This window comes from Pelobates fuscus, chromosome 9, assembly GCF_036172605.1.
Source record: "Pelobates fuscus isolate aPelFus1 chromosome 9, aPelFus1.pri, whole genome shotgun sequence".
Taxonomy (NCBI): Eukaryota; Metazoa; Chordata; class Amphibia; order Anura; family Pelobatidae; genus Pelobates; species Pelobates fuscus.
Window position 1 is genome coordinate 69,844,133 of NC_086325.1, and position 26,991 is coordinate 69,871,123.

General features: G+C 40.2%; 1 protein-coding gene across 2 annotated transcripts; it reads right to left on the bottom strand.

Annotated features, from left to right (window-relative positions):
* Positions 1-24,718, bottom strand: LOC134573761 (protein FAM162A-like). 2 transcript variants are annotated; one of them, XM_063433540.1, is made up of 5 exons: positions 24,704-24,718; positions 24,374-24,621; positions 13,930-14,035; positions 11,197-11,305; positions 1-262 (listed from the first exon to the last, which is right to left on the bottom strand). In XM_063433540.1, the coding sequence occupies exons 2-5, from the start codon at positions 24,516-24,518 to the stop codon at positions 158-160; spliced, it is 465 nt and encodes a 154-aa protein (XP_063289610.1). In that variant the 5' UTR covers positions 24,519-24,621; positions 24,704-24,718; the 3' UTR covers positions 1-157. The 2 variants fall into 2 exon arrangements, with proteins under 2 accessions (XP_063289610.1, XP_063289609.1); XM_063433539.1 differs by lacking the exon at positions 24,704-24,718 and having other exon boundaries at positions 24,374-24,656.
* Between the last annotated feature and the right edge of the window lie 2,273 nt (positions 24,719-26,991).

Sequence of the window (26,991 nt, forward strand, 5' to 3'; positions counted from 1 at the left end):
TGACAGTCGTATATATTTTATTTCAGCTTTCAGGACACTGTAATAAATCAATAACATACAATAAAGGTTGTATCTTCCCATGAGATCTAGTATGTGTTATATTGTATCTGCCTATTGAACACAATCAATATCCAGACAATATTAAAAATCCATTGCGTCAATGGTTCTTTATAGAAGACATCTGTTCCTGTGCAGCCTGCTCTCTCAATTTTGCCTTTCTTTCTAAATTCCTTTGAAGTAGAGTGTTATCTTCTTTGAGAGCCTATAAAAATAAGATTGGTATTAACAAACAAAACAAATAAATACAACTATTGGCTTTTTGGTTGATTCTGGAGAAGTACATTACTTGTCTGGCAAGATCAAATGTTCGAGTGATAAACACTCATCATTGGCAGCTTTGTTTCATGAATTCTAAAAGTTCTAACAGAGAGCAGAGAGACAACATTGCATTAAAGTTCTAACAGAGTCCAAGGTTCGGTGCTAACCAAGGTGTCCCAGGTAATTTGAACTCAATTTCCTACGTACAGGGCTGTTGTCAACTCCCACCCCCCTGTCCCCCCACCCCCCTTCCTTCCCACTCACAGAATTTAAATCCACCACATCCCTTTGTGAGGAAGGTTATCAGCTAATGTATGGAATAGAGGGTCTCTCGTTCTGAACTCAGGTGTGGTGAGATGAGACCAATTGCATTGATTTTGGCATTCCTCATCATTAAGTATGCTGTCAACAGGGTCTCAGTCTTATAGCACTAATAGTAATGTTACATTAAGGACTTTCAGTCCTCCTTTTAACAATGATATCCTTATCACCAACCTCCACTACCTCAAATCTTAGAAGCATACTCACTCTATTTGGCATAAAGTACCCTTACGTAAGTAGTAGAATAGTTTTCTACATCTATGCCTCCCTTCCATATTCCAACATTTTAATTAATATTTGGGCTGTCTCAATAATTTATTTAAGACAAAATATAAGAGTTTTACTACATAGTGGGAAAAGTAAGCAAGATTCAATGTGTTGGGATTAACCACAGTAGTTGCTCTATAAAACTGTACCTGTAGAATGAATGTGATAAACAATTTGCTCTTTAGATACGTGGAAGAGGTGGTTAATTTTATATTAGCTAAAAACTCATTGTGACGGCACCCCCAGGCATAAAAGGGGTTAAAAGTCGTTTAGGAGATATTCCCTTCCAGATATACAGGCAGCTACTGTAGACACCAATCCACTGAACCAGAGAAGCATACGAATGCCGTAAACAGCCGAAAAGGAAAAACCATACGAATAGGTTTACACTCCTAGCAGTCAAACTGAAACAGCATACAATAAATCCCCCCCCAAGAATGAGACAAGGCTCCGTTTTGAGGGTCAAGCAGGAACAGACAGAGCTGTGGGTTTATTGTTCTTATATACACATTAGTACCACCCACAGGGTTTTGGAAAACAACCAATAAACACTTACAATACACTCAGACACTCCCACACAAAATCCTCCCCTCTGCCTGTGTAGATGTAATTATCACAGGCAGAGAAATACAGTTTTTCCACATTATTCATAACTTTAAAAGTATGCATCACATTCACATGAACTTACATACTTACATTTTCAGAATCAGCATACTCCAAATACGAACATATGTCAAAATCATCCACATTGGTCCATTGGTTCAAAAAATAGACTGAAGTCCTTTGTGACCAAAGGAAGCATGGCTTTTCTGCACAAAACCAGTTCCACAGAGTCTTCTATCCTGGAGATAATTGGGAAGTAATCCAATAGAGATGTCCCGAATAGTTCGCTGGTGAATAGTTCCCGGCAAACATTGCTTGTTCGCGTTCGCCAAGTATGGCAAACATATGCGATGTTCGGTCCACCCCCTCTTCGTCATCATTGAGTAAACTTTGACTCTGTACCTCACAGTCAGCAGACACATTCCAGCCAATCAGCAGCAGACCCTCCCTCCCAGACCCTCCCACCTCCTGGACAGCATCCATTTTAGATTCATTCGGAAGCTGCATTCTTTTTTTCTTTTTTTGTATTTTTTTTTTTTTTTAGACAGAAGTGTGTTATATTTGAGCATGCTAGGCTGAACGTGCGTATATCATGGCTAGTTGCACTGAGGGTATGAGTATATAGCAGTACATTGTTGTGAAAGATGGCTGTCATGTTTAGGGTGTAGCTTGCACGTTATCAACTGTGTATTTATATCAGCAGCTCCACCACTAGTTATAAATCAAGTGTGAGTCGCCCCATGAGATGAGACTAGTGAATAACATAATACATGAACGGTTAAGGTAAAGGCATGTAAGGAACTACGACAATAAACTCTTTAGGAGGTGAAATAATGACATGTTTAAACGCTTGCTACTTTACGATTAGTTAATCTGCAGAGAGCAGTTCATGTGATCAAAGGCATGGTGTGGAGGATCGTCTATAGTGGGACATGCTTGGCAGGCTGCTGTTTACTGCTTGTGCTCATCCGATCCCTTCTGGGCGCCAGGTGCAGACCCTGGGAGTCCCTGATACCTGGAACAACAAAGGCAAGTCTCTGGCTGAGTGCCGGGTTCGCGGCTTGAGGTGGTGGAAGCTTGTTTTGTCGGTGTAGCATTACTTACCTTATCCAGGGGCTGGCCGCTGTCTTCTCTTTGAGCCGCGCGCGGTCCTGCAACTGCACGAGCCGCGCGCGGCTCATCTGACGGCTTCAATAGGAAGGTGGGGCAGTGACCGCGAGAAGCGGTCACGTGTCCCGCCTGAATCTAAGAGCGTGCCCCGAGTCTCGAGCGCTCATAAAGAGACAGTGGGAGCCTAAATTGCCAAAAGGCTCCCATTGGCCCCTGTCATGCCACACTCCCCATACACTTACCTTTTGGGGGTGTGGATATGACAGGAGCCAATCACATTAGTTTAGAAGCTATTTAAACTTACCTCTCCCCTTACTCCCTGCCCTATCGTGGTTTCTGTTTCAGTTCCCTTTAGCGCTTGTGGTGTTCAGTTGTGTTCCTTCGTATTGACCTTGGCTTTGTTTCTGACTACGTTATCTCTTTATCCTTATCTGTTCTGTTTGCCGGCTTGCTGTTTACTGTGTACCAGACCCCGGCTAGTCCTAGTTTACGCTGTCTCTCTGTGCCCTTGACCTCGGATCGTTCCTGACTCTGTCTCCTCTCATATACATCTAGTCCGGCCATTCTAAGGTCCAGTAGACGTATCTCTCCTCTGTGTTGTCTTTTGTCGAGTTGAATCCTGCGAGTTGGGGTATATTTTCGTTACAGTCGGGTGGTCGGATCTGTCCCGGTGGTGCTTCACGTCCGGTGCGGGATTGTGGTGGCTTAAGGTGGAGGCGAGTGCTTGACGTGGGGCAGCCTCTGCATTTCTGTTTGTGCCTCCGGTCCCGTCTTCGACGCCTTTTGCGTTGGTGGATTTTAATGGGGACTGCTTCGCTTAGCTGTGGTGGAGCTTGTTGGGGCTGTGGTGGCGCTTGTTGGGGCTTCCTGCTTGTTATTTGCTTCCAAAATTGATTAAAGAGTATGTCTAGCTTACACTCAATATCCTGCCATGCTTTGCTGGTACCAGGAGGACACGCGGCTGTTGCCATATTGGGAGAGTCGCAGATGAGTATGTCAGCCTGGGCGGCTGTGCTCTGTGTGTCCATTAGCTCCAGACAGCCTCTCAGGGGTGGACCGGATAACTCCCACCGGTCTGAGGAGGGGATTACAGAGCTCCTGCCAGGAAGTAGCTGCTCCTGGGCATCCCAGGATCGGGAGATCTCCCGCCCGGTGAGCACCAGGCCACACTTGCCACGCGGAGGTAAGTAAGACTGTCGAGTTGCTGACCGCTAATAAGCATGTCGGGTCAGTCAGGTAGGAGCAACATTGCTGGGTCATCCCCTTCTGGGGTGAAATTCGCTTGTTGATAGCTGCTTAAAGTGAGATATTGAGGGAGCTCACACAAAGTGCATCTTTCCTCCATGACAGCTAGGCCCCGCCCCCCGGAAGCTGTATTCTTAGTGAGAGGAGGGACAGTGTAGCTGCTGCTGATTTAATAGGGAAAACGATAGCTAGGCTAGTGTATTCAGTGTCCACTACAGTCCTGAAGGACACATCTGATCTCTGCTGTAAGGACAGCACCCTAAAAAGAACATCAGTCTGCTTTTTTTTTTTTCCTGTGTAATCTAATTGCAGTTGCCTGCCTGCCAGCGTGTGTTTAGGCTCACAGCGTATACTGTGCCCACTTGCCCAGTGCCACCACTCATATCTGGTGTCACAATAGCTTGCATTTAAAAAAAACAAACGTTTTTGACTGTAATATAATAGCAGTCAGTTTCCTTCACACGTGTGCGTTTCAAGGCCTGCCAGGGCACAGTGTCACACCAGTGCAACAAAAAATAAAAATTTGACTGTAATAGATTGAATAGCAGTTAGTTGTCTGCAAGCGTGTATGTCAGGCCTACAGCGTCTACTCTGCCAACTTCTGCCAGTGCACAGTGCCACTCATATCTGTTGTCACAGTAGCTTGCACGCATAGTACCGCTAATCGAAAAAAAAATGACAGGCAGAGGCAGGCCACCCCGCAGGGGCCGTCGTGGTCGTGGTGCTGTGATTCCCTTTGGCCCTAGAATAATGCCCAGTGTTCAGAGGCCACATACCCTGAACTCGAAAAGTTATGAGGACATAGTTGACTGGCTAACACAGGACACCCAATGTTCTACAATTTCCGCTCGGAACCTTGACGCACCATCCTCCTCCAGCTTAGCTTCGGGCACCTCTCAAGTTACCACTCGCCCGCCTGCCGCCACCACCAACACTAGCACCACAGCCGCTTCACTTGATCTGTCAGAGGAGTTATTTACACATCAGTTGGAAGAAATGAGTGATGCGCAACCATTATTGCCAGAGGATGTAGATAACAGGGATATGTCTCAGTCAGGCAGCATTACACACATGGACGTACGGTGTGATGATGATGATGTTGTACCAGCTGCTGCTTCCTTTGCTGAGTTGTCAGATAAAAGTGAAGCGGTTGATGATGACGATGCATCCGTGGATGTCACGTGGGTGCCCGCTAGAAGAGAAGAAGAACAATGGGAAAGTTCAGATGGGGAGACAGAGAGGAGAAGGAGATGAGTTGGAAGCAGGGGGAGGTCGTCGCAAGGAGCTAGTGGCACAGTCATACAGCATGCATCGGCACCCGTGGTCAGCCAGACAGCACGCCAATCAACGCATGCTGTTGCCTCCACCAGAATGCCGTCATTGCAGAGCTCAGCAGTGTGGCATTTTTTTTGTGTGTCTGCCTCTAACAACAGTGATGCCATTTGCAACCTGTGCCAAAAGAAACTGAGTCGTGGGAATTCCAACACCCACCTAGGTACAACTGCTTTGCGAAGGCACATGATCGCACATCACAAACACCTATGGGATCAACACATGAGTACAAGCAGCACACAAACTCAAAGCCGCCATCCTCCTCCTGGTCCAGCATCTTCAGCCACGTCAACCACTGCTGTCCTCCTTGCCCCCTCTCAACCATCCGCCACTCCGTCTCTCGCCTTGAGCAGTTCCTGCTCATCTGCCCACAGTCAGGTGTCTGTCAAGGACATGTTTGAGCGTAAGAAGCCAATGTCACAAAGTCACCCCCTTGCCCGGCATCTGACAGCTGGCTTGTCTGAACTCTTAGCCCGCCAGCTTTTACCATACAAGCTGGTGGAGTCTGAGGCGTTCCAAAAATTTGTAGCTATTGGGACACCGCAGTGGAAGGTACCCGGCCTACATTTCTTTGCACAAAAGGCAATCCCCAACCTGTACTCGATTGTGCAAAAGGAAGTAATGGCATGTCTGGCACACAGTGTTGGGGCAAGGGTCCATTTGACCACTGATACCTGGTCTGCAAAGCATGGTCAGGGCAGGTATATCACCTACACTGTGCATTGGGTAAAACTGCTGACGGCTGCCAAGCATGGAATGTGTGACTCTGTAGAGGAGTTGGTGACACCGCCATGACTTGCAGGAAGGCCTGCTGCCACCTCCTCTACTCCTCCTACTCCATCCTCTTCCATAACCTCTTCGGCTGAGTCCTCTCCTGCTGCTGCGTCTTGCTCCACATCAATGGCACCCCCCCAGCTCCCCAGGTACTATTCCACATCCCGGATACGGCAGTGTCTCGCCGTCTTGGGGTTGACTTGCCTGAAAGCAGAGAGTCACACCGGACCAGCACTCCTGTCCACCCTGAATGCACAGGTGGATCAGTGGCTGACTCCGCACCAACTGGAGATCAGCAAAGTGGTTTGTGACAACGGAAGACAACGGAATAAATTTGTTGGCGGCATTGAATTTGGGCAAGTTTACACATGTGCCGTGCAGGGCACATGTGTGTAATCTGATCGTACAACGCTTTGTGCATAAGTACACAGGCTTACAGGACGTCCTGAAGCAGGCCAGGAAGGTGTGTGGCCATTTCAGGCGTTCCTACACAGCCATGGCGCACTTTTCAGATATCCAGCGGCGAAACAACATGCCAGTGAGGCACTTGATTTGCGACAGCCCGACACATTGGAATTCAACACTTCTAATGTTCGACCACGTGCTCCAACAAGAAAAAGCCGTTAACGACTATTTGTATGACCGGGGTGCTAGGACAGCCTCTGCGGAGCTGGGATTTTTTTGCCACGTTACTGGATGCTCATGCGCAATGCCTGTAGGCTCATGCGTCCTTTTGAGGAGGTGACAAACCTAGTCAGTAGCACTGAAGACACCATCAGCGACATCATACCATTTGTTTTCTTCCTGAAGCGTGCCCTGCGAAGAGTGCTGGATTAGGCCGTAGATGAGCGTGAAGAGGAAGAGTTGTGGTCACCATCACCAACAGAAACAGCCTTATCAGCATCGCTTGCTGGACCTGCGGCAACGCTGGAAGAGGATTGTGAGGAAGAGGAGATAGGGGGACATAACAGGGATTAAACTGATAAGAATAGTACTACTTAACACACCACTCCTATCTGGTGGCACATTAGATTGCACGTGCAGTGCCCCAAATTTGAAGTAGGAGGACCGACCAAGCATCTTTTTCCATTTCCCGGTTCCTAAAATCGATGCCATATACACGTCCCCTGATAGGGGACGTAACAGGGATTAAACTGATAGGAATAGTACTACTTAACACACCTTATAATAATGCAGAGAGAGGCAATGCAGAGAGAGGAGTCTGAAGAAGAGGAGGAAGGTGGCTTTGAGGAGGTGGAAGACCAAACACAGCACGCGTCCTAGGGGGCTTGTTGTCACCTTTCGGGGACCCTTGGTGTTGTACGTGGTTGGGTGGAGGAAGAGACCTTCAATGACATCAGTGAGGACAAGGAACGGGACATGGCTAGATTGGTATCCAACCTTGTGCAAATGGGGAATTTGCGGTTGTGCAAATGGACTGTTTGCGGTTGTTTGCGGTGCGTTAAACGGGGAGTTTGGTCTGTCACTGTGAAACGGGCGTAACCCTTACACTACCTGATCGATACAACATCATACCTGATGTTTTAAAGCACGTTATTCCAAACAATTCAGGAATGTTAGGTGATTTATGCCCTTTATGGATTAAAACCAGACTCTGCATCAACTATGTAATTTTCCATGGGAGTTTTGCCATGGATCCCCCTTTGGCATGCCACAGTACAGGTGTTAGTCCCCTTGAAACAACTTTTCCATCACTATTGTGGCCAGAAAGAGTCCCTGTGGGTTTTAAAATTCGCCTGCCTATTGAAGTCTATGGCGGTTTGCCCAGTTTGCCCGTTCGCGAACATTTGCAGAAATTCGTGTTCGCCATTCACAAACGGAAAATGTTATGTTTGCGACATCTCTATAATTCCAATTATCTCCAAGGACAGAGGCAAAACTCCATTAAGAACATGGCAGTAAAAGACAGTGAAATACAATAAAATACACAAGGTTACATTTATTACATAAAATACAGACATGCAACATATCCCCAGATAGCTTAGGTCTGAGCGCATATTATTACTGAATAGCTCTCAGACCACACACATACAGTTAAATTGCCATGGAGCCAAAGTCTTTTGTTACACGAATAGGCTCCATGGCATATCTATCTGGGTTAAATTAGTTCATTCAGTAAATCCGAGAATCTACCGAATGCCAGAGCAGAAATACTTGAATAGAACTTTCTGCATAGGAAAATAAAGTATTTAAATGCCGGTCCAAAGTCAAAAGGCAGCAGGCAGGCAACCAGGCTCCTCCAATGCACAGTGACGAGATTGGTCATATTAAATGCACCTACACTTATTATAAATCACTTTATTCAGGGGAAACAGGGCTTTCATTTAACATCAAATATTTAGGTATGGAACATAATTTAATATAAAAAAAATATAAAAAAATGGGAGAAAATAAGAATTTTAAAATTTATTTTAGTTCTATGTGACATTTTAACTGTGAATGTCAAAATACTGTTTGCTTTTACTGCAATAAAATACACATATTTGTATTCAGCAATGTCTCACGTGTAAAACAGTACCCCCTATGTACAGATTTTATGGTGTTTTGGGAAGTTACAGGGGCAAATATAGCATGTTACATATTTCAGATTTTTCACATTGAAATTCGCCAGATTGGTTACGTTGCCTTTGAGACCATATGGTAGCACAGAAATAAGAATTACCCCCATGATGGCATACCATTTGCAAAAGTAGACAACCCAAGGTATTGCAAATGGAGTATGTCCAGTCTTTTTTAGTAGCCACTTGGTCACAAAAACTGGCCAAAGTTAGTGTTAATATTTGAAAATGCAAAAAATTTATTTGAACGCAAATTTTGGCCAGTGTTTGTGACTAAGTGGCTACTAAAAAACTGAACATACCCTATATGCAATACCTTGGGTTGTCTACTATTGCAAATGGTATGCCATCATGGGGATAATTTTCATTCCTGGGCTACCATACGGTCTCAAAGGCAACCTGGCGAATTTTAATGTGAAAAAACTGAAACGCAAACCTTATATTTGACTTTGTAACTTTTGAAAACACCATAAAACCTGTACATGAGGGGTACTGTTATACTCAGGAGACTTCGCTGAACACAAATATTAGTGTTTCAAAACAGTAAAACGTATCACAACAATTATATCGTCAGTGTAAGTGCCATTTGTGTGTGAAAAATGCAAAAAATGTCACTGTCACTGACGATATCGTTGTTGTAATGTATTTTACTGTTGAAACACTAATATTTGTGTTCAGTTAAGTCTTCCAAGTAAAACAGTACCCCCCATGTACAGGTTTTATGGTGTCTTGGAAAGTTACAGGGTTAAATATAGTGCTAGAAAATTTAATTCCCTGATCTTTCGCCCTGGGTTGTCAGGCAGGTCCTGCAAATTGTAATTAATAAAATAACCTAATTATGTAAAATGATTACATAAATATATATGTAGAATTATATATATATATATATATATATATATATATATATATATATATATATATATAATTGTTTTTATTATTTTTATTTATATATAGGTACATATAGTGATATATACGTATATACTTATGTATATAGATATATATTATTTTGTTCTACATGTATTTTAATATCTATATATATATATACTCATTTTAAAATACAGTTAGAACGAAATTACGCATGTTTATATATTTTTTATCTATTTATTTTTTTATTATTTTTTTAATAATTTTTTTTACGCATTTATATATTTAGTTTTTATTATATATAAATATATATATAATGAAAATTATATATATATATTTAATCAATATCATTGTACGTGTATGTATATATTAATATTAAACTACACGTAGACAGTGTATGTATATTTATGTGTATGTGTGTATATGTGTATCTATGTACTTAGATCATATATATAATAAAGTATATATAATCTTATTTTTACACTGTTTTAACATTTTTTTTATTTTTTTTCAGACAGCAGGGGAGTACCTGTCATTACAGGCACTCCCCCTGCTGGCAATGTCTTGGACGGCTATGCCGTTTATGTGATCGCGGGGTCCTCGCAAGGACCTCACGATCACATACCCCTGGGGGGCCAAAGAGGACGGAGGGGGACTCCCTGGGCTCCCAGGTAAGTCCCCCATACCGCGATTGCCGGCGTGGGATCGCCGGCGACCGGGTAAGTAGAAAAGATCGCAGGGCGTTCTATGCCGTCCTGCGGCGTTTAGAGCCACCAAAATAAGGAGGGCATAGAACATCCTGCGGTCTTAAGGGGTTAAAACATACATTTATAAAAATATTAGCAGGTGTAAAAAAGGCCCAGTCTATTACATCACTTGCTGCTGCAGCCTGGCACAGGTCAGAGTTTTTTGGCGGTTGCCATCTTCAAACGGTCGTGTTTTAAAAACTATAAACCCTACAGCGAAGAGCTTTATATTGTGAGAATCACAAGACCCAGACCTAAATTTTGATGTATAGTATGTCTCTGAAGTATTCAAAGGCACAGTCGCAGTTTAGAAATTGCCCTTCAAATGTGAGCTTTGCAGAGTGGTGTTTCAATGAATGTCAATGGACGGCGTGAGTTGCAAACAAATGGTCATATTGTGAAAACTATCAGGACTATGGCTTAGCCGTAGACATTTCTAGTGGCAGCAGGGATAGCTGAACGTTTTGATATAAGATTTGTGTAGGTGGGCTGGAAAATGAAGGAGTGGTGGCAGTTTAGAAATCATGTCCTGATTTTTCAGCTTTTGCCAGCTCACTCTAGTTTTGAACATTTTGCCATTCATTCCTATGGGACAAATTTCACCACAAGAACGACGATATTCCGTGAACCATTCGGCGAAACATTCCACAAAGTAATAGCAATCCGATCGGGAACAATCTGCACGTTTTGGTATATTTTTGTCTATGTAGTGTAAAAACTGTGGGAGGAGTTAGGGTGGCAAATTTGGCTATAATAAGAATAAGAATAATATATATGTGAGATAACATTAAGTGGTCTTGCTATGCAAGAACACTTAATAAAGTGCATGTGTCATGAATATTTATTTTCTCTCTTAAAGTTTTAATTAATATATCTTAAAGGAGGTCCTGTGGTTCTCACCCCCATGGATGAAAGAGGTCACAGCTGGGGAAAAAATCTATACAGTTTAATGTACCAATTCTGAGATGTTTCCAGATTGTTAACACAATTATTAGGTGAAATTAGTATAAATAAAAAAATATAAAAAATTAACTTACCTTTTTGCCAGATATCACCATTACGATGCAACCTATAATTGTTCCTAAAATCATCGCCATACAGGTCTTTATTCGGACATTATTTCTAGCTGCTGACAAGACCTCACACCTTAAATAAAACAAAAGAATGTGTCAACATCCCCAAAAAAAATGTATTCCGAGAAACAAACACTCTATGTTAGAGTTAGATGTATAGTCACTGTGAATACAGAGGAGGTGGGTTATGGGTCACAAGGAGAGCACTGTAATTTTGGCAAAGAGCTCCAAAATAGCTCGACCCAAAATTGTGGGAGGCACCCATAGATTTAAAGCACCATAACATCTAAAATTATCTAAAGTGGTTATAGTGCCCCTTTAACTAGAAAGTCAGAGAATGGTAAATTGTAGTTGAAACAATATATAACTAAAATGGCTTTTTACAACATGATAACAAACCCCAGAATTTAAAGGCAGTTTAAGAAAATATTTTCATGATAGTGTTAATTTTAAAAGAATATGACTCATGTTTTCTCAAAGCTGCACCATTGCCCAAACTCATTAGACTGTTTCCCAGATCCTGGGACATATATAGTACATTTCATATGGTTAAAATGATAGCGGAAATTTAATATATTCTCTGTAGTTATTAAAATAAAAGCAGTGTTGAAGTTTGGAGAAATGATGAGATTGCAACTTTTGATTCCCCTTTGGCAGTAGAGGTATTTCAAATAAGACAGAATGATGGTTCTTAAAATATAAATTATAGACCCATGGTGTCTCTTAAAACACAGATTACATGATTTGCTGCTAGCAGATTGCTTCCAGTTCGAGGTAAAAAAAAAATAATATTTTATTTATATCTAAAAAATAAAAAAAGACGAAAATTACGGAGTGCATCCCATGATCACAAATCGTATGGCACCTTTATGTGTAATAAAAATCCAGCTGATTTTTTAATTATATTTTCGTGTAGACTGTGCTGGTTATCCTTTCAAGGAAAACAGTTGCGCAATAGTTAAAAAAGATGAAAGCTGTAACAACAGAAGAAGCAAATGTGTATGACGGGAAGAACTTTGTAGTAAAGGACTAAAACAATGTATATGAAATACTGTATATTACTGGTTTCCGTGACAACTGGTCCTCTTAAAAAATGTTTACCCACAATTATACTAAAAAAAAAAAGCGTATTAATTTCTAGAAAATATTAATCATGAAGTGCATTCCATTAAAGCAACTATTAAAACCACATAAACATGCAAATCTGAGATTATATGAAAATGAAGTGCAATACTTAATCTCTTACAATTAAATTAATATTCAATAAATGTTGATGATTGCTTCCCATTTGAAGAATATCCATTACTAAAATGAAATTAAGCCGGTTACATCCATGTTCAAAGCATTCAATATAGCCAACATTGCATGAAACTGGCCAACAACAAAGGCTTATCTAAACCAGAACATCATGAGCTCTGTCTAATTAGAGAGAAATTTATAGAAACATCATTTAACATGTCAGAGACCAGTCCCAAAAAGTGTATACAGTTTATTAAATTAAATCTATCAAAGCATATTAGCATAGTACAATACTGACAAAAATAAAATATGTTTAGAAACATAGTTTAACTATAACTAAATATATTAATACATATATTATAATTCATAAAGGATTAATGATCCCAATCCAAGTTCTTTTATTGCTTATCAAGCATTCGGACAGATCATGTTTTCCAACACAGAACTGCATGGATAGTGACATAATTTGAGCAATGAATGGGTCCAATAACAACAGAACACCAAGCGCTATAGGGGCTTTAAGCTTAGGCAAAAGATCAGTGAGTGTTACAATTCCTAGTGGTTGCTGATTGCAAAATTAAAATAGCTCTCAGGTGGGACTGTAACTCCCATTATTTTTTTGCAGCACTAAAACATATAGGTGTCAATACTGTCCTTACAGTAAAGTCCTCCCCTTATCTCCTACACTACACCAAACTTTACCACCAATACTACAACTAAGCTTTAACATTAAACTATCACTTGCCACTAACCCTAACCAAAAATAGCATGTAATATCAAAAATGCATAACAGTAAGTATGCAATGGGGAAATAATGTTATCTTGGGGTTCTGGAGACATTCTAAACCACGAAAGCAATCCCCCTTTTACCTGCCTAGCAGGGAGGGGTTTATTCTCACTGCTACAGCTGATTATCTGCAGCTGAGCAGTGGGTTGGAGACAGTCCCAAAAACCCTGACCTGGATCTATGTCTCCCAAAAAAACCACTAAACTGTGGAGTGGAGCATTAGCCCACCCTTCTCTCCAAATGCTCCACCCCAGGGGCCCATAACTAAACATGGCTTTGTGTTGTGCAACACACAAACTACACGTACTTCCCCTGGGGTTCAAAGGCCTCTCTGCCTTCACTTTATCACAATACTTTTAAAAAACATATATGTTATGATATTTAGAGAGAACCTAAGGAAACCAGTGATAAACAGAAAACAGCTCAACGGTACAAATTATATGTTCTCACAATGCCAAAATTGGGTGAATCGAAAAAAAACAAATATTTACGGTAAATATCTGTGACTGTTCTGCTTTCAATCAATCATCTTAAAATTTGAGGAAAATTGATCATTACGATTGATGGATAACTGCTTATATATTTTTTAGTACTTTGTTCCACAAACATTTATACAGGTTCTACATTAGTAAAGTTATTTTATAAATGGGCTGCTCAGAGTATATACTTACGAAACATATGCAGGAATATCTTCAGACTTTTTGTATCGTCCACCCCAAACAAGTACCTTTTTATCAAAGTTGGTTGGTTTTCTTTGGTTTCGAAATAAATGTTGACCTAAAATAAACAGAAACATATTACACTTGCAAAGTGCCAAACACAAAGTATCACAGATTCATTACTTTTGAAGCTAATCAAGCCTAATTTATGAGCATCCAGAACATAATTGTGATTAAAATGTATTTTTTTGTTACGCATTCAAGGACAAAAAAAACAATGCTATTTATATTTTCAGTTGAACTGTATCCTGTAGGTCACATGAAGTTGCTACTAGAAACCTCATAAAAACATTTCCTAGTTATATATTATCGTTACCAAGCAATAGACATTTGTAAAGGAACATGAGCAATAACATGCATATTGCATGTAGTAGCTGTCGAATCATCCTTTTATTTCACTGCACTCCATAGTTTTAACACAAACTAAAAGGGCAATCTAAGTGACATAACCACAACAGCACAATGTTGTGGATACGTTGTTAAATAGATAATCTAATGCCCACATTTTTTTAAAAATCACTGGTTAGCAGCTATACCAAAAATGAAAACCAGTGTGCATTTTTTGCATTGTGGTAAATCTAAACACAGCTTGCAAAAGCTGAAGATTTCTTGTCTGCAGCATTTGCAAGCCCTCTCCTTTTAACCCTGCCCATACTTTCTGTGGCTGTCCAATCACAGACTTCTCAATACAGTTAATTAAGAAGTCTATCCAAGGCTGATGCTTTGGACAATTGCAGCCTCTTGACTTTAGCTCCACTGAGCTACCCAAACCAGGAAATAACAGGACCTGTGGTCTGCTTGGCAGTCAGGCGGTGGGACAAGCTTAATTTATAAAAGTGCCAATTTCTGTTGAAATCTACACGTTTAGTAAAATAAAAAGAGAGGAGACACTTCTATAAAATTTATTTCAGCACGCTAAAGTGCTTTAGGGGTCTCGAGTGTCCCTTTAACATCAACCAGAATATTGTCAGAAACCATTTAGGATAGTTTTGACAAAAGCTATGGTTCTTCTGGCTCCCAGAGGTCACCTCTCCCCAGCACTATCAGCCAAACACTGCTATCCATGACACCTATGACACATAAAATTGTCAATGATAACAAGGAAGGGTACATTCTGCATTATCAATGCAATTGTAGAGGGTAGTCTCTGGGTGAAAGAGAGAGATCCATTTTATGTCAAGCCAGTGCTATATTGTTAAAATGAATTTTGAGGGCAATGGTACCCACAGACTATTAGTAATAAAACTATGCCAACATGGACTTAGCTGTGTCCAGGAGATCAAGGCGGACTTGACATCTCTACTGGCAACATAGAAATTCTAAATACTGATGAAAGGCCCTATTCATGAGCGAGAAGGGAACTCTGCAAATGTATACGTGCAAGCAAAAAAAAAGTCAGTTCAGCAACCCAAACTTCAAGGCTGTGTAAAATCAGCACAGATTACATTATGTTTTACAAATAAATCTAACTTAAAAGGGAAATTCTGAATATGGAACAGAATATGGTATGATTAGCTGCAGAGAATAAAGAGACACTCCTCTTATTGTGGTTATGATGTTGTCCGTGCAGTCCCTAGTGTTTTTGGTTTTTCAAGCTGTTTGTGAAAACAACAGTGGATTCCCAGTGCATATAGGTCACTCTTTCTGCATGGGACTCAGTTATGAATCAGTTGCACTTCCTCACTATTTGTCAAAAATATTTGTACATTTAAAAAGGTTTCGGCTGTGCTATCTTGTTGACTGTGTCAGTTTCATGCATAGCATTATAACCATTATGACAAGTAGCAGTGGTTATGGTGTTTGGAGTGTCCCTTTAAAGGGTTACTCAAATCACCATGACCATTTCTGTGATTGGTGCAGCATTTCAGTAAGAAACAGTGCACTGTGTTCTTACTCTACCTCTGGAAGCTTCATTAGCCAGTCCAAAACAATGCTGGTTAGTGTCAATTCTGTGCATATTCCTAGCACAGAGCATCATTCGTTAGCTGAGTACACTTAATTGAACCTCTCAGCCAATGAATAATTGGCATTAATAGAATCCGGCTTCTGCAGAAGCTGAATGTGCAACACCTGACATGTTAGGAGGCTTGGCACCTGGTAGGACCCAAGAAGAAGCTTGCCCCATTGCCAGAGAATGGTGCCAGGTTACTCCTAGTTTACATGGCCCTTATTCAACCTTCTACTGCAGAGAACCACAGTGGATAGATTTTACTTGCAGTTGGTTAAGTCTATAAGATTAGTCATTAGATTAGGACAGCATAGGACCTGCAAAAAATGAGCTACATTGGCAATGTAGCTCATGCAATGCATGATCGTATTATATAACTAAACCCATTTTTTTACTTAATCAGTTTGGAATGGAGTGCAGGGCCAGATTAACAGAAACATAGAAACATAGAAACATAGAATGTGACGGCAGATAAGAACCATTCGGCCCATCTAGTCTGCCCAATTTTCTAAATACTTTCATTAGTCTCTGGCCTTATCTTATAGTTAGGATAGCCTTATGCCTATCCCATGCATGCTTAAACTCCTTTACTGTGTTAACATCTACCACTTCAGCTGGAAGGCTATTCCATGCATCCACTACCCTCTCAGTAAAGTAATACTTCCTGGTATTATTTTTAAACCTTTGTCCCTCTAATTTAAGACTATGTCCTCTTGTTGTGGTAGTTTTTCTTCTTTTAAATATAGTCTCCTCCTTTACTGTGTTGATTCCCTTTATGTATTTAAATGTTTCTATCATATCCCCCCTGTCTCATCTTTCCTCCAAGAATATACATGTTAAGATCCTTTAACCCCTTAAGGACCAAACTTCTGGAATAAAAGGGAATCGTGACATGTCAGACATGTCATGTGTCCTTAAGGGGTTAACCTTTCCTGGTAAGTTTTATCCTGCAATCCATGAACCAGTTTAGTAGCCCTTCTCTGAACTCTCTCTAAGGTATCAATATCCTTCTGAAGATATGGTCTCCAGTACTGCGTACAATACTCCAAGTGAGGTCTCACCAGTTTTCTGTACAATGGCATGAGCACTTCCCTCTTTCTACTGCTAATACCTCTCCCTATACAACCAAGCATTCTGCTAGCATTTCCTGCTGCTCTATTACATTGTCTGCCTACCTAAGTCATCAGAAATAATCACCCCTAAATCCCTTTCCTCAGATGTTGAGGTTAGGACTCAAATATTCTGTACTCTGCCCTTGGGTTTTTACGTCCAAGATGCATTATCTTGCACTTATCCACATTAAATGTCAGTTCCCACAACTCTGACCATTTTTCTAGTTTACCTAAATCATTAGCCATTTGGCTTATCCCTCCTGGAACATCAACCCTGTTACATATCTCAGTATCATCAGCAAAAAGACATACCTTACCATCAAGACCTTCTGCAATATCACTAATAAAAATATTAAAGAGAATGGGTCCAAGTACAGATCCCTGAGGTACCCCGCTGGTGACAAGCCCAAGCTTTGAATATACTCCATTGACTACAACCCTCTGTTGCCTGTCACTCAGCCACTGCCTCACCCATTCAACAATATTGGAATCCAAACTTAAAGATTGCAGTTTATTGATAAGCCTTCTATGTGCAACAGTGGCAAAAGCCTTACTGAAATCTAGGTAAGCAATGTCTACTGCACCACCCTGATCTATAATTTTAGTTACCCAATCAAAAAAATCAATAAGATTAGTTTGGCATGATCTCCCTGAAGTAAACCCATGTTGCCTCTGATCTTGAAATCCATGTGTTTTTAGATGTTCAACAATCCTATCCTTTAACATGGTTTCCATCACTTTCCCCACTACTGAAGTAAGGCTTACTGGCCTATAGTTGCCCGACTCCTCCCTATTACCTTTCTTGTGAATGGGCACAACATTCGCTAACTTCCAATCTTCTGGGACTACTCCTGTTATCACTGATTGGTCAAATAAATCTGTTAATGGTTTTGCTAGTACACCACTAAGCTCTTTTAATAGCTTTGGGTGTATTCCATCAGGTCCCATTGACTTATTTGTCTTTACTTTTGACAGTTGAAATAGAACCTCTTCCTCTGTAAACTCACGTGTAATAAATAACTCATTTATCCTTTTTCTTAACTGAGGTCCCTCTCCTTCATTTTCATCTGTAAATACCGAACAAAAATATTCATTGAGGCAGTCAGCTAGACCTTTATCCTCTTCTACATACCTTCCTTCTTTTGTTTTTAATCTAACTAATCCTTGTTTTACTTTTCTTTTCTCATTTATGTATCTAAAAAAAGTTTTGTCGCCCTGTTTTACTGACTGGGCTATTTTCTATTCTGTGTGTGATTTGGAAGCCCTTATAACTTGCTTAGCTTCTTTCTGCCTAATCTTATAGATCATTCTGTCTTCCTCACTCAGTTTTTTTTATAATTACTAAATGCTAACTTTTTATTTTTTACTATTTTGGCCACATCTGCGGAGTACCACAGTGGTTTCTTGATTTTTTTGCTTTTACTGACAAGCCTAATGCAATTTTCTGTTGCCTTCAGTAGTGCAACTTTTAAATAATCCCATTTCTCTTGGAGGCCATTTAAATTGCTCCAGTCTGATAATGACTCCTTTACACATATTCTAATTTTAGAAAAGTCTGTTTTTCTAAAGTCTAAAACTTTTGTTTTGTGTGGTGTGACTCAGTCACTGTTCTTATATTAAACCACACTGATTGATGATCATTGGATCCTAAACTTTCACCTACAGTAATATCGGATACCAAATCTCCATTTGTTAACACTAAATCTAGTATGGCCTCTTTACGAGTTGGCTCCTCAACAACTTGTTTTAGAGACAATACCAGTAGGGAGTTTAGAATATGTGTGCTCCTGGCACAAGCAGCTATTTTTTGTTTTCCAATTCACGTCAGGAAGATTAAAGTCACCCATGATGATAACTTCCCCCTTCATTGTCATTTTAGCTATTTCCTCAACTAGTAGATTATCTAACTCTTCAATTTGTCCTGGGGGCCTATAAATCACACCTACACGAATGACTGTGTGATTACCAAATTTTAACGTAACCCAAACAGACTCTATGTTCACCTCACTAACTTTTATTAGGCTAGATTTTATGCTATCCTTCACATACAGGGCCACCCCTCCCCCTTTCCTGCCTTCCCTGTCTTTTCTATATAAAGAGTACCCTGGTATTGCTATGTCCCAGTCATTTTTCTCATTATACCATGTCTCAGTAACAGAGACTAAATCTACACTATCAGTTGCCATTATTGCCACAAGTTCATGGATCTTATTCCCTAAACTGCAAGCATTTGTAGACATGATTCTAAGCTTATCATTTTTTAACACACTTGCTACAGGCACCTTCTGTCCTTGTTTTGGGGGACAATTGGATTGATGTTTTATCACCCTTGTTTCCCCCCCCCTCCCCCCCTCTTAGTTTAAATACATCCTAGCAAAACCTCTGAACTGCTCACTGAGAACATTTGTTCCCTTTTGAGAAAGATGCAAACCATGTTTTTTGTACAGTTTATTTCCATTCCAAACAGAGCTACCATGAGAAATAAAGCCAAATCCTTGCTCCCGACACCATTCACCAAGCCACAGGAGCTAATGGAGCTCTAAGCCTATGCGTTTTAATAGTTCCCATTTCAATCCTTGTTCCTCATAATCCATAGGACAGGCTGTGACCCTTGTACTCCTTGCTTTCGTGGCAAATGTTTCTGTGGCTCAGCTTGTTCGTGGAGATCTTACATTTTATTTTGATGGTTTATATATGGTTGTAAAGCCAAGTTGTAAACTGAGGTTAGGAACATAAGACCAGAACCACAGATTTCAATAGAACACATTAATCCCCTATTGAACATGTAGCCCCAGAACTGACAGAGTACACTGTTGTTATATTAACCCCTTTCAACTAGAGTGGTACAGAATTCTGCTATATTGTTTGGCAGCTAGTGACTTGCAATCACAGATATTTGCTAAGAGCAATAGATACTGATGTAATCAGAGAGGTTACTTTCTATGCTATAAACACTGCACAGTAAGACAAATTGTGTTGGTCGGCAGCAGATACTGAACTGTGAGCATCGGACAGCACTTTTCAGCATTACCAGAGGACCAGAGAAGTGAATTATATCTTGCTAATGGAAGTGTGAGATTGTGTTTGTTGCAGCTGTTATTAATAACATTGTCAGTAATTACAGCATAGGGAGATGGTGGCTTGCAAAGTAGATTTCCAAGATTGTGCAAGAAATGTTTAATGATTCTGGCGAACAGACAGACACCTGTTAAAACTACAGTCTTCGAAAGTAGAAGTAGGTGTTTGCCAAGTGCTTAAAGGGATACTGTAAGCACAATAACCACTACAGTATGTTGCAGTGGTTATGGTCCCAAATATTCCCTGGCACCATCGCACTGTAAGTTTTAATGCAAACCCAGCTCTGCCATGTGCGCACAGACAAAATTGCAAAACAAATATATTGTGAATTGCTTATTTTGAGATCTCGGTATACATATAAAAGATTTACAGCTCTTTAAGTAACGTGTCCTTTTTAAGTATACAATTGTATGTGTCAATTAAAATGTGATTTGCTATATGAAGTGAAGTTGTACAAAACTATATTGCCAGCCAGGAAGAGAGTAAATTGGTTAGCCGATAGACAGCCCAGGGAGGCAGACTTTCATGCAAAAAAAATATATTTAAATCTCAGAATTAAACATTTTAACCTCTTCCTTTCGGAATCTGTATGTGGTATGGAGAACTAATTATAGTACTTAGTGATGGTCTCAGTTTAAATGTCCCCGATATTACTGTTGTTGCGGAAGTGAGACATTACAGAAGTAGGTTTATGAAAGTCCCGGAAGGAAGGTAATTATGAGGACTGCATGCCTATTAACCCCAGTCAGTCGCAGGACCTATATTATAAGTTGTAGATGCCGCAATCTCAGTAATCGCAGGATATACATGCTCAGGGCTGGTGCAAGGGTGATTTGCACCCTAGGCAAGACCAGCTACTTCCACCGTTCCCCCCAAAAAATTGCCAACTTTTTGTGTGTCTCTTTCATCCCCCAGTCCCTCCTTCCATCTCATAGCTTCCCCCAGCCCCTCTGTGTGTCTCTTTGATTTCTGCAGTCACACTGTACCTCCTTCTCCCCCTCCTGTGCCTCTTTCTCCCACCCCCAGCCACTTTGTGCCTCTTTCTACCATCCCCAGACCCTGCGTGCCTCTTTCTCTTCCTATAAGCCCCTGAGTGCCTCTCTCCTGCGACCAGCCTATGTGGTTATTTCTCCCCCCCACCAACCTTTGCATGCCTCTTTCTACCCCCATCAACCCTCTGGGCATCTTTTTCCCCTCACCAGTCCCTATGTGCCTTTTTCTCCCCCCACAAGCCTTTTTTTTGCATCTTTCTCCCCCACAGCCCTAATCCTTGTGGCGTGGCTAAGCCTCTACCTGGCCTGACAGGTAGCAGTGCTGTGCTCTCAGTGAGCACTTCCTGTCCAACATTGTAGAGGTTACAGAAGCTTCTCTACTGCGATCCAGCCACACTACATGCAGAGTCCGACAGGAGGGGAGCACTGTGCGCTCGCCTCCTGCCAGTCACACGGAAAGTGCACCCCTGGGCCAGTGCGCCCTAGGCGGCTGCCTAATTTGCCTAACAGTCGCGTTGGCCCTGTACGTGCTGTTACTGTAAGCCTCACTCCTGCAATAGTCTCAAGAAGTTTCAATAAAAACAGAGAATATGAGAACGGACAAAAGCTTAGAGAAACTCAATAGCCTGCCCTTCTGTAAATCACAGTTTAGGTCTCACAAAATAGTTTTTGCTGATTTGTGCCATTACAGAGAGAACCTATTCTAGGACATATCAGATCCCACCCATAAGACCAGTCCAGGATTGAAATGCTGGCAAGTTCTCTCTGCACGAGAAATACAGCAACAACGGACGAATGTTTAGACTTTCTTTGGGCCTCGCCAGCAGAGGTGTAGCTGATACCCCTCTAGGTACAGTGTGCATGGTGTCCATGCCTTAATTTCCCTTTAAACTTGGGGAAAGTTAATGCATTGCAATAAAAACAGAGAATATGAGAACTCTGAGAACGGACAAAAGCTTAGAAAAACAGCATGAGATCTGAGCGGGCACCCACCGAAAGGCAGGCTACTTGAGCTGTTGTCAGTTCTTAGTACTCTCTTGTACCTTGCTTTTTTTTTACTCTCTCAAAGTTTAAACGGTAATCCAGATGTGGACCCCTGGCCCATGGTGCCTAGAGGGGTATCAGCTATACCTCACTGACAATGTTTATATGCACATTTTCTGGGGATGCTATATTTCCCGGCCTGCATTTTGGATCTGGAATGCCCTTTTTGGTGGGGTCAGTCTGATATGCAAATTGACCTGGTTCTCTTCGTAATGGTAGAAGCTGAACTAAAACCAACTTGAGATTTGAGCAGAAACCCACCGAAGGGTAGGTTACTTGAGGTGTTGTCCTTTCTCAGTACTATCTTGCACCTTGGGTTTTGTATTCTCAAGATGTTACAGCCACAAAACATCTATAACAACTTTTTCAGAGCTTATGGCATGATTGACAGCTGATGCCCGGTTGTTACAGTGCATGCCAGGATCAGCTGTCAGTTGGCTTCTCACAATGAGGCAGGCCAACAATAGTCCCTGACTGATGGCTGATCACCCTGGGAACCATTCACAGGAATCACCTGCCTAAATTATCAACCTTACAGCCAATCTACTAAATTGTGCATTATTAGGGTGTTAGCATTTATGGAATAGGGTTAAATGAGCATTAGAAATAGTGTCAAAGTTTGATGCTGGTCAGTATGGTGACACCGTGTCATCACCAAATAGCATATCTGGGAATAACTTAAAGAGGCAAGTCAAAATCTGGACATTTCTACAATGTGATGTATTGTTGCTATTTAGTGGTTACTTTAAAAAAAAAAGTGATACTGCATCCAGGTTGACCAGCTTTATATTGCTATTGCTTGATAATTATATATGTATGTGGTGCATATGAGAATTGCCCTAATTATGTGAGTTTTTGGTTTTTTTATTGTCAAAAACAAGTTTCAATTAAAGTTTATTGTTTTTACTTTATGTGTAAACAAAGATTTTTTTTGTAGTGTACCCATACTCTATTTTTATATTATTTTACTAGTCACTGTTTGAGCTACTGCCTTTTCTTTACACATTTCATTATTATTATTTGTTGCCCACAATTTTATTTTAATGTCCATAATGTGATCCAATAAAAAGCCAAAAAATCAGGTAAATATATATACCTGGGGCATTGCTGTACTCGTCATACAAATCATGATCTGTGAAATTAATCCAGAAAATGACACACATGGGGAAATACATAAAAAAAAAAAAAAAAAAAAAAAAAAAGATAACATATACCCAGCAGTTTGGCTCAGAATACTGATGATGGTTAAATACCCTGATAGGTCTACTTTCTACAAATATATTTTTTTGTGTACTGATTATGTATTTTAAGAATGTTATTAGATTTAAAATATCATGATGCCTAATTTGGATAATGGTTTGCTTTCAAAATGTAACTGAAAATCCTAGTTATACGATGCAATCAGGACTAATAAGTGAATGTATTGAGAGGTTTTCTTTAGTTGTACTAGTTGTGAAGAAATTATATAAAAATGGCACTAAGTAAGTTAAAAAGATATAATAATTTTACCTCAACGGATAGTTGCAATTACTTAATAATTTATCTCATCCACAAAGTATCAGAAGATGACATACATATTAATCACATAAAGAAGAATAAAAAAATATGTATCTATATTATGTAACACAATTAAAAACAGTAAAGATGCAGACGAGTTTAAACGTACAAATTAAAATTGTGCTTAAAAGCAGCAAAGCACAAATTCTTAATTTTGTGAAGTAGTATCTATCACTGTGGGGAAAAGCACATTATACCACAATAAGTAGTAGCTGTCATTTAAGGCAGTGAGCTCTGGCAAAGTGAAAGAGGATTTTCAGACCACAATCTCACCAACCAGTTTAGTCTAAGGGACTTTCTCAAGCTGCAGAGTGCTTTGATATTAAATCCCAGTTTTAACTCAATTTAAATAGCCCTATTAATAAAGGCCCTCTCCCTAATTGCAATATACAAGGGTCAACGTATAACAATTTTTCATGATATAAGCACTAAAATAAATTAAACACATGATTTCACCAGCATCGTATAATATTCTATAAATTCACAAACGTAAAACCGTGGTCATTCATAGCACTTATAGAATATATAAATAATAATAATAATATAAATTATGCACCAAAAAGTTAGGCTGCAAAAAAAATGATGGCTGCCATGTCTAGCATTATTACAAGACTCACTTTCCATTCTATTTAGTACAATTTCATATAGCTTAAACATTTACTTACCAGACAATGTTTCAGTCACCTGGGGTTTTGGAACGTTAACATTTTGACAATATTGCCTTTTCTTTATTGTCTTTGGAGTGCTGCACCTAGCAGCGTACACGCCTCTGATAAGAGCCTTGAAGCTGATTGATCCTAATTTAGACATTGTGTGCACAGTACAGCGGAGACCAGAAGTTGTTCAGTAAGCGTGAGATCAGTTGCTAGATAGCTGTGCGCCTTCCTGAGTTCATACACCTACTGCACAGACACTGGATATACAAGATTCCTTGTTAAGTTGGTCACATTAGAGCAGTGTTTCTGCATGTAGTAACAAATGTCATCTAGATTTACCTTAGTCATGATGAGTAGAACAAGTATGTGAAAGGAGTGTCTGTAAAACCTGGCAGATGTAAATTTACAGCAGGACAGGCTGCACGTAGACAACTTGTCTGCTTGCACAGAAACACTGTGCATCTGTCTGCAGTGCCGTTACACAAAACGTTTTGCATTTATAATGGGAAATAATTAAATACATTTATGAGTCAATATATGTATAATATATATTGAATTCATTTTAAATGTGAATAAATGTTAAAAAAAAATGACGAAGAAAAAAATAGAATTACGACGCTAGATGAAGAGTTTTGGAAGGAGAGGAGTTATGAATTCAGTTTTCTGCTTGGCAGGTCTGTTAGGAATAAATGCATAATTAACTTTTAAGACCTATTCCCAGAAATGTCTACAATACGTGCCATAAAGAAATCACTAGTGCTTTTTTTAGTATAGTAGTTTTACAAGTTTTAATTTTTCAATTTATGTGTCTTGGTTTCTTTTGTTATTGTTTGGTGGGTTTTTGTTGGTTTTTTTTTTGCAGTTTTGCAGTTTTGATGTAAACCACACACTTTTCTTACAATTTTTCCTTAGTATGGTTAAATAAACACTTCTTAATATGATCCTGGCTAAGGACTGCTCTCCTTGTCACGTCCACCATGGCAATGGAGGGGAAAGTCTTGAACCACTGCTAGAGAGAGAGTTTTTAGTTTGATTTATGTGTCAACTTACAATATTGGTAAAGTTGACTTCTAAAACAGCTCAACACAGAAAATAATACATACATGGTTTTACATAACAACACTCTAAATAAAAGTTTATAGGGACATAAAATATATATAGCAACATACATTGATTTAAAAAAAAAGTCTGTGGTCTGCAAGATTCACAGAATATATTCTTAAAGAGCTAGGTGAATAGTGTAATCCCACCTCTACCTCCGGTGGTAAAATGGATGGTAATATCTTTATGGATTTGGAGGATACTCAAGCTATTTATATGAATAATACCAGGGCAGAAAATGCCCAGTTTGCCTATAGATAAATATTAGCTCTGGATCTTATGCAATCATTTTTGCTCCCACCTACTCAGTCCAGAAAAAGAACCATGGAATGACCAGGCCTCTGGTCCTAAAGACCTAATTTTAAATGCCTCCTATATGACTAAGCATACCCTATCCAGCAATCCCATACACTCACCACTAATGGAAAGACCCTGCATACATCTCTAATATGCATAGGGAGTTGTTTACACCAAAAATGAAAAGAATCGAATATTCATTCCTACTAATAAAAAAAATAAAGCCAGTAAATCATGTATTGTGTTATATCCACTTAAAAATAATAGACACATACAAAATATGTATTAGTCACTGGCATGCTATCAAGGAAGGATAGGGAGAATGAGAACTCAAGGTGAATGTTACAGTAGAGTAATTCTTCACACCAAGCTGCAGTAATGACCATAATGTCACTGCTGGATAGGAGATTAATTTATTGAAGGACCTACAGCAAATAAGTATTTAATTTGCCACCATGATTAATAATATAGTTATTGGTACCTGGAATTCTAACTATGTCACCAGCGATGGAACTAATGTAGAGAGAGGATTGGTGCAAAGATTTCTATGGCCCCGTCTCTAGCGCAATGGTGATCAGAGATACACTCCCAGCTGTCATACAACAGCTGGTTGAGGCTGATGGGAGTCTGGGGTCTGGGGCAGGCTTTCTAATTTCTCCCCCCACCCCTCCTGTCTGTGCATCTTCTCTCTCTCTCTGTGCAGCTATCCCAGTAAGCTTGCAGGAAGTTACCTAAACTCACTTCCTCCCTGCACTTCCGATCTGACTGTTATGCAGTTAAAAGGCCGCGGCGCCCACCTGGGCCCCTGAATAGACATGCTCATATGGGGACCAAAGTGCGTAGGCCACTCAATGGGCCCCCTGCAGCTATGCTGCACAGGCAGTGGTTCTGCAGCTGGTCTACACCCACCAAAGACCAAACACATTTCACTGCTGGGAATCCAGTCTATCTTACTGTAAAGGGATGATATTTATATTGTCCTTGTTCTCCCTTTTTAGAGCAGGGCTTAATTCTAACAGCTAGGAAGGGTGGAGAAGGAAGGGAGACTACTTAACAGTCCCCTCAAAAACTTTATAGCAACTTTTTATAGGGTTAGACTTCATGACTGCATTCCAACAGCAAGATTGCATTCCCGCACCCTGAAATTATTATTTATAGGCTACAATAACACTCTGCAAGATTTAGTGCAATTATACTTTCTTATGTTGGCATTACAACTACTTACATCC